The sequence below is a fragment of the Bombina bombina genome, chromosome 7, assembly GCF_027579735.1.
Source record: "Bombina bombina isolate aBomBom1 chromosome 7, aBomBom1.pri, whole genome shotgun sequence".
Classification (NCBI taxonomy): Eukaryota; Metazoa; Chordata; class Amphibia; order Anura; family Bombinatoridae; genus Bombina; species Bombina bombina.
The window spans coordinates 544,285,934-544,295,344 of NC_069505.1; the positions used below are offsets into that span (position 1 = coordinate 544,285,934).

Consider the following 9,411-nt stretch of genomic DNA (forward strand, 5'->3'; position numbering starts at 1 on the left):
TTAAGTAGGGTAATTCTTGAGCGAGATACGGCTCAGCAGGAAGTGATCTCTTAATGGATATGTTACTGAGAATGACTAAATACTGCTTTTAAGAATGGCGGATTGGGTTCTTTAGCAGGGCACTATTTTACTATGAAAAGGGTATGATTTTAAAATTATAAGTAAATGCAAATTTTGTTTTCAAGACCACAGAGATGTTGCACATGTAGTGGAGAATAAATAGTTGTATAATTTGGATACGTTATTTTCTATACCTTTTTAAGATTTGTTATTTTTGCCCATCATTCTCTTTCCAGGAGATTATGTGAACGGGAATACTCATGAAAAACTGCAGAAGGCATTTACATGTAAAAAGAAGTATAGCAAAGAAAACCACAAAGTACCACATCAGAACTACTTTTTAAGGAAGCATTACAGTGATTGTGTTTTGCAAGGAATGACAGAAGAAACACTTAACACAAAAAAGAAATCAGATGGGTATTCTGAGAATATAAAATTCCTTGTTAAGAACACAAAGCTTGTTGATCCGATAATTCACAATAAGAACACATTTTCATGTTCTTTATGTGATAAATTGTTTGCTAATAGATGGAATCTATTTCAACATCAGAGAAGTCATACAGCTGAGAAAAGGACTTTTTCATGCACTGAATGCGGGAGATGCTTTAGTCGTCAGCATAACCTTATTGAACATGAGAAAATTCACACGGGGGTAAAGCCATATTCTTGTTTAGAATGCGGTAAAACTTTTGCCCATCGAAAATCTTTCCTTGCACATCAGAATATTCATTCGGGAAAGAAACCATTTACATGCACTGAATGTGGGAAATGTTTTGCCTATCAACCAAACTTTATTGAACATAGGAGAATTCATACTGGTGTAAAATCTTTTTCGTGTTCTGAATGTGGAAAATCGTTTACCCATCGAAAAACTTTCCTTCTTCATCAAAATACTCATACAGGAGTTAAACCATATTCATGTGAATGTGGCAAACAGTTTGCTCAACGTCGGTCCTTTCTTTCCCATCAGAAAATCCACAGAGGAGAAAGATCATTTTCATGCTCTAACTGTACCAAATGCTTTTCTAATGAACACGCCCTAATTACTCATCAGAGAATCCATACTGGAGAAAGACCATTTTCATGTTCTGAATGTGGGAAGCAGTTTACCACCCGCAAATATGTAATAAGACATCAAAAAATCCATACGGATGAGAAACCGTTTGAATGTTCTCAGTGTGGGAAATGTTTTACTCATCAGTCAGATCACATTCAGCACGAGAAAAGCCACAAAGGAGAAAAGCCATTTTCATGTTCTGAATGTGGAAAACATTTCACCCGTCGAACAAACCTAAACAAACATCAAAAAATTCATACAGGACTTAAGCCATTTTCATGTTCTGAATGTGGAAAATGTTTCACCCAGAAATCAAATCTTACATCACATCAAAGGATTCATACGGGAGAAAAACCGTTTTCATGCTGTAAATGTGGAAAATGTTTTACGTTTCAAACACACCTTCAAAAGCACATGAAATCGCATAGTCGTCATGAAAAAAGACGGCTCCCTAAAAATTAGCAAGTTATTAGCTATACTTAATTATCTTTTACTGTAATGTAAAGGAAGGGGAAAAACTGCTGACCTAAATTTATTTTATGTAAATAAACCTATAAATTGAGAACCTATCATTTTCTGTCTGTTTAAAATAATAAAAAAAAAAATTCAATATTTTGTTTGGTAAATTTCTAAATAAATTAAAAAAGGAAACAAAAGTTTTACCTTGCATGGGAAAACTCCTTGAAATTCTCCTTCAGGCAGAACAAATCAAAGATGGTCTTATCGTTTAGGGTAGAAATTATACCACTAATTTTGATCTGGTTATGCAGGTATTTGTGAAAGGATTGATGGCGTTTTGTAACTGATTTAGTTGTATTTGTTTATTAGGAAAAAATGCCAGTTTAGTAAAACTGTCTCCTTTTTACAGTTTTGATTAAAATATTTTAGACAGAAACAACAACTTGGGGAAGTTGAACAGTGTAGATAGACCGTATGTGACAAGGTCTACTGAGGTTTTAAAATTATATATATATATATATATATATATATATATATATATATATATATATATATATACACAACCAGCTCAATAACTTGTTAGCTTGTTCTATGGCGATTTTTTTTTTAAATTTTTTTTTTTTTAAAGAAGGCAAAAAACAGAGCAAAGACACAAGCAGAGAAGACTGTGACTATTAGGCAGAAGAAATAGTAATTTGTGATTATTTAAAAATATATATTCATTAAAAAATTTGGATTTTGTTATTCCCGTTTTGGATATTTGTAGCTGTGTTTGTGTTAAAAAAATATATAACGTGCAAAAAAATTGTTATTGCTTTTCAGCACAAGCAGGTCTGCTTCCCTCCATTGCACAACATGCTTGTGCCTTTTGGCTATAGGCCCACATGAGTTGCGCCACCCACTGGTGGATGGTGGTAAAGCCAGCTCATTGCGTGGCCCATAAGTGCCCATTTGAGGCTGCTCTATAGCGGCCTCTTTGGCCCAGGGGAGCCAATCGGCTGCACTCTGACATGTGCATAGGAAGCCAGTGCAGTAGATTGATTGAGATTTGAGAAGGAGTCAGGAGACAGTTGCAGCCGCAGAGCATAATTTATCTCCTCATGGGATGCAGCCTGAATAGTGGGTGCCTGACAGGATGGAAGTCCTGTGCTTACGGTTGCCACCCAGCTGCTATTCGTGATGCTTTATCTGAATCATGAAAGAGAAAACATTTTGGGTTTCGTATCCCTTTAATGTGTCTTTACTAACTTTTTATAACTGCTGCAGAGTATAAAATATAACCAAAAAGGCTTGTTTGGGTTTATTTTTGTACATGTTATAGCTGTTTTGTGTCTTGACAACAGCGATTTAAATGGGCTGAGACTACAGAAAGATCAGATATCCTCCTCATTTTAGTTTCTGTCACTTCCACCCTCACTGGGCTGCTGATGAGTTTTGTTTACCTTTTCATTGAATGCACAAAGAGATAAAACACTGTCAGACGCTGTCTAAAGTCTCTAACATTACAGCATGCTCAACTAGGTTTAAAAAAGGAAAAATACGCTTTTTGAGGCCTAGTTCCTATTGAGATCTTAAAGGGATAATAAACACTAAAAATGTTATTGTTTAAAAAGATAGATAATCCCTTTATTTACCATTCCCTTTATATACCATTCCCCAGTTTTGCATAACCAACACTTATAGAAATATACTTTTTACCTCTGTAATTACTTTGTATCTAAGCTTCTGCTGACTGCCTCCTTATCTCAGATCTTTTGACGGATTTGCATTTCAGGCAATTAGTGCTGACTCTTAAATAACTCCACGTGCGTGAGCATAATGTTATTTATATGAAACACACAAACTAACGCCCTCTGGCTGTGAAAAATGGTCAAATGCATTCAGATAAGAGGCAGCCTTCAAGGGCTTAGAAGTGAGCATATGAGCCTATCTAGGTTTAGCTTTCAACTAAGAATGCCAAGAGAACAAAGCAAATTTGATGATAAAAGTAAATTAGAAAGTTGTTTAAAATTGCATGCCCTATCTGAATCATGAAAGTTTAATTTGGACTTTACTATCCCTTTAACGTTTGTAAACAAATGGAAGTGTTTAACTTTAATGTTATATGTAATATTTATTGCTGGCCCAGGTATTGGACTAGTTTGAGTTAGGTTCCTATTTAAGTAAAAATATATTTATTTACATATAAAAATATAATCAAGCACACATCTCCAAAATTCCAACTCGGCCTATGCCTAGTGCAGCACTAAATATTGCATATATCAGTACATTTAAAAATGTAATCAAACTAAAAAATAGTTTTTTCTTAAATTCAATGTATCTTTGTTTTGTAACCTACATAACACCCATGTCTCTCTAGAGGTGACGACATGTAAAGAGAGCAGGTGTTAAACGTAAATTTTATAGTGTACGGTCGGGTTTCCATAGCAACAAACTTATGGTGCAATTTTTTAGAAATCCGACATCGGATGGAAGAGTTAACACAAATTTTTCAATGGAAACCTGGTACTAACATGGAGCCGTAAACTACTTTTAGCTGTCAGCAACTTCAGTAGCTTACAGCTCCATTTTTACTGACTAAATGGAAATGAGCCCTAAATCTGCTATTTCAAGTGACAAAATAAAAGCAGAGGAGCAATTTGTAAATAATTTAACACATTCCAACAGGTAAAATTAATCATTGGGTGCATATTAAAGGTAAGAACATTTTATAATACTAAATGTATTTTCTTTGATCTGTATTATTAAAGGGACATTAAACACTTTGAGATGGTAATATGAAATTATAAAGTGTGTGTGTATGTATGTATGTGGGTGTATATATAATATATATATATATATATATATATATATATATATATATGTGTATATTGCATTGTGTGGCTGTTTTAGGGTCCCAGGTATTGAAGGACCTTGACGTGGTACCTGGGCTTGTCCCATTTGGCCAGATGTGGTAACTAACCTTTCCATTTTTGGCCCATTATTTTTGCAATAAAAGCTTGCGCACACACGCAAGCATCATTGCAAAATGAATGAAGGAGTCCGGGACATTTAAAGGACATAATAGAACTTCTGTTATGTTAGAGGGAAGTGGGCGGGGCAGCAATATGTGTAGCACGCTCCGCATTTCCGTAGGCAGCTCAGTGTGTTCAGTGCCTGCATTTAGGGAGAACAGCAGCAGTATTTTGAGAGCGGTAGGAGCACATATATTTGGAGGGAGGGCAACACTGTGGGGCACTGTTATATCTGAGTTCTCTTGGAGGGTGTTCTGTGAGCGCAGTTTGTCAAACAGGATTGTAAAAATTCCACATTTTAGTTTGCAGAGCCCTGATGCCGTCCTCCCATCTCATTCTCATCTGCCGGCTCAGGTTTACTGAACCACAGCTGTAATAAATCTTTAGGATGGTGCAGGACTCTTACAGATCTTAAGTCCTGTATGTTCCCCTCTTAAAATACAAAACTAAAACGGACCCTTTCTTTTCTTAATAACCCTTTCCTGAACAGAGAAGCTGCACATATATCACAGTTTTTTTTTTTTCTTTCCACGTGTTATAGTGCAGCAGGGATTTGTCATATCAGGGATTGGGGCTTAAATGTGTATAAAACAGAAACAGAGGTAATGGTTCTCTGTAACAATCTCCCCACTTCTTGCTATGTCTATAACCCACTCTAATTGCAAATGATGCCAGTAAAGCCTTACCACTTTATTTAAGTGACAACTGCAAAAATCAAAGGTACAATATTGTTTATAAATATGCATCATAAGACCTAAAAGACTGCTCTAAAAAAGTTGCCTCACCATACAAATTATAGTATCCAGCCAGTATCCCTGTGTTATAAAAAAAAACCATGGGGGGCGGAGCGTGCGGGCGTCCATGATGGCCGCACCACACTAGAGCTCCTGTGACGGCGCTGACGAAGACCCACTCCTGGGACTGTTTTTCCTGGGCTGCTAGCCCTAAAAAACAGCATACAGCAGAGGGAGATGCCGGGAACCGCCTGTGATCTTCAATACAGGATGGAGCCCTGCTGAGAGACCCGTTTAACGAGTCGCAGTTTAGGCCGCATTAAAGCCTGCCTTGAGTGGCATTCCCCCTCCGTGCAGCGCAAAGGCCCTTCTGCACCGGAGTGAGCGATTCACCACGGACAACCTCACTTCAATTCTACAGCGGGGCTCTACTAGTTTGGAGTAGTTTTTCCTTCCCTTTCCTCATCTCCACTAACGGACCACTTGCTAAAGGGTAAGGCAGCATGGTATCACTACCTTTTACATGACCACGAACTCCCACAACTTTACAGAGATTAGACATGTTCCCTAACACCTTTCATCAAAATCCTAAGGGACATAATACATGAGAGAGTCATAGCAGCTCATAATTTACCCTAACGACCTGTTGACTGACATACATCAGGAGCTGCGATTACAGGAATTACAGATATGGACCTCCAATGAGCCCTTACAATATGACAGGCAGACTTACTATACAGCTATAGCCTGCAGGAGCCGTACCTTTGCGCTAAAATGCATTAACTTTACTCAACAACATAAGCAATTACACTAAGTCTCTGTTTAAAATAGCAGACTGTGATAGTTATCTCACTTGAAAATTGAGGCTCTGGAGGGGTGATATTTACACGTGGGCGTGATCTCTACAAAAGGTAGAGAAAAATCTTAAGCCCAACGCTGTCCCCAGCGCAATTAATACTTTTTTAAGAATGCTAAAAAAAAAGAAAAAGGGAGATGCCCCTCAGGTACATAGTGAAGATGAATACCAATCTGACAACCCAGATGACTCAGTTACTGCCATCCTCCCCGCACAACCTCACACATAGTGAAGATGGCCCAGTCACCATGAAAGCCATGGAGGTGCTTATAAACCAAGTCAAGTCCTTATCAAAAGTGAGTGCGCAGACCTGAAAAAGGACATTAACGAATTGGGTTTCCGTGTTGAGGCACTGAAGGACGACAGCGAAGAATGGGCTAAAAAATTAACTGACATGTCTCATTCCCTGGAATCTCAACATTCCTGCATACACCATACTTCTTGGTCTGACCATAGCATGGTTAACTCCACCTTTAAATGGTCTACAAAACCTCAGCATCATCAGCTCTGGAGACTTAATGACCAGATCTTCTCAGACCCCTTGATAACCACTGATATTTTAGAAAAAAACAATCACATTTTTTAATTTTAATAATCCTGCCGAGACCTCGGCTAATAATAACTGGGATGCCTACAAATGCTACATCAGAGGCGTGATATTGACTCACACAAACAAATTGCGCAAACAGAGAGCAGCACTCTACACTACTTTGACGTCCGAATTCCAAGATAAGGAACGAGAGTTAAAATGCAATCCCAAATCCCCACAGCTCCTGTTGCAATCCCAGCAGGCCAGGGAGGCACTTACTCAATATCTGATTAAAAATGCCCACCTCCGAGCGCTCATCACAAAATCTAAACTCTTCACTGAAGGTAATAAGGCAGGACGTCTTCTGGCCAGATCCCTTAAAAACAAAGAGTTACAAATCCTTCATTCCCAAAATAGTGGACTCCTTTGGAGCCTCATACACTTCCAATTCAGATATAGTCAATCAATTCACAGAGTACTACTCCTCCCTCTATAATCTCCCAACCCTAGACCCACTTCATAAACACAGATTAATTGATAATTCCCTATCACAGACTCATCTCCCCTCCCTGTCGGCGGAGCTGTGTGTATCTCTGGATTCACAGTTTACGTTACAAGAACTCCTATTGACTATTAAAAACCTCCCCCAAGGGTGACACTAGCCTGCAAGGACATATTCCAGTCACAATATTATTCAGAGCAGGAAAGCTATTACCTGTTGCTGACTTAAAAGATGTAGGTGGCCAGTTTTTTGGTCAATGGATGAGATACCACCAAACATGTCACTATATCATGACACATAGGAACAGAACAATGATGACAAGACCCTTGACGACATTTGAACAAATGTGTCTATCTAGCTCTCCACAGAAAGGGATTATCTCTGTTATTTATAGACTATTGCTCTCGGCCACACTACCCAATCCTCATAACTATGTAAAAGGTTGGTAGAGAGATTTACTGGGACCCCAAGACCCAAAGACGTGGGGAAATATATTTAGAACCATAGCTCACTCAGCACACACAACTGCAGCATTAGAAACAAACTACAAAGTGTTGTTTCGTTGGTATCTAACACCAAATAGAATGAAACATCTATTCCCTTCAGCCAATGAAAAATGTTGGAGATGCAAGAAAGAAGTGGGTACTATGGGTCACATTTGGTGGTCTTGTCCTAAAATAAACACATATTGGGGGAAGATACTAGATGAGATAAAACTGGCTTTAGCGTGCGATGTTGCCTTTTCCCCTCAGGGTTGCCTATTCAATGTGTTAGGTAATATCAAATGTAAAATAAGAAGGTATATCGGACATATTATGCTTAATTCAGCCAAACAGCTCATAGCAACTTCATGGCGAACTGACAGGATCCCTACAATAGCTGAGTGGAGAGAGAGGGTGAAGGGAGCTCTGTTACTAGAAAGATACTATTATTTTAAAACAAACCAGATGGCATTATACAACGATATGTGGTTTTATTGGGAGTCTTATCTTGGAGCCACAAAATAACATTCATACATACAGTGAAGTTAATACATTTTTATAATCATCTGAATAGCTGAACCCCAATACTAGATAGATATAGAAATAGGAATAGACGTGTCCTGCAGTAGGTAGTTGTTTCTTGTTCATATTCTGGTTTATATTTATGTTAATTTAAATATGCTTCTCAATTGTTAATACTCATACTAACGTTGTGATTGCGATTAATCCAAGATTCAGAGTCACATTGAAGTAGTAATTCTAACAAGTTTTATGGAAGTAATGAGCCTAGCGGACTATGAAGGTGGACTCAATCCACAGCAGTTGAATTACCAGAATGGACACATGACTTTGAGTTTGTTTATTCTGTCAATGATATGTTAAACAATATGTAATCACAGCGCTGTTATTACACTTTTATATTCTGTATTGGATATAACTATGAAAATTCTAATAAAAATTTATAAAGAAAAAAAAACAAAAAAACCTCCCCCAAGGAAAGGCCCCAGGGCCTGACGGTTTCACACCCAAGTTTTACCATATGTTTAAATCCCTACTAGGCCCCCAGCTTCTTCATCTCTTTAACTCCATAGATAATACATCCCAACTTACGCAGTCACTATTAGGAGCCACAATCTCAGTCATCCCAAAGCCAGGCAAACAGTCGGAACTAGTAATTAATTATCGCCCAATATCCTTAATAAACATACTGTAGATATAAAGTTATATGCGAAATTATTAGCGACGAGAATAAATAGAATCCTCCCCTTACTTATACATACTGATCAGTTTGGTTTCATCCCAGGCAGGGAAGCCAAGGATAATTCTATTTGTGTACTACAAACCCTATTTGATGCTGCTTCATCCAAAATCCCCCTGGTCTTATTGTCCACAGATGCCGAAAAGGCCTTTGACAGGGTGGACTGGGAATTTCTCTGGGCCACACTGTCAAAATTTGGATTCTCTGACATACTGATTACCCGAATAAAAGCAATATATTAAACTCCCTCTGCCAGAATCTCCGCCAATAATACTCTACCTCATCAAATCCCCATTAAAAATGGCACCCGGCAGGGCTGTCCTCTCTCTCCCCTGCTGTTCGCCCTAGTGGTGGAGACGCTAGCGTCTAGAATAAGAAGCAATACTAATATCCAGGGTATCTCCTTTGGTGAAGTGCATCAAAAATGTCTCCTTTACGCGGATGATATTATATTCACAAT

General features: G+C 38.1%; 1 protein-coding gene across 1 annotated transcript; it reads left to right on the plus strand.

Moving 5' to 3' along the window:
- Positions 1-271: 271 nt before the first annotated feature.
- LOC128666994 (gastrula zinc finger protein XlCGF17.1-like) lies at positions 272-1,686 on the plus strand. The gene has a single exon (XM_053721847.1). The coding sequence runs from the start codon at positions 437-439 to the stop codon at positions 1,577-1,579; it is 1,143 nt and encodes a 380-aa protein (XP_053577822.1). The 5' UTR covers positions 272-436; the 3' UTR covers positions 1,580-1,686.
- Positions 1,687-9,411: the final 7,725 nt, after the last annotated feature.

Bases quoted from the DNA above. Each gene is read 5' to 3' on its own strand.
- LOC128666994 (XM_053721847.1), top strand. From the start codon at position 437: ATGACAGAAGAAACACTTAACACAAAAAAGAAATCAGATGGGTATTCT.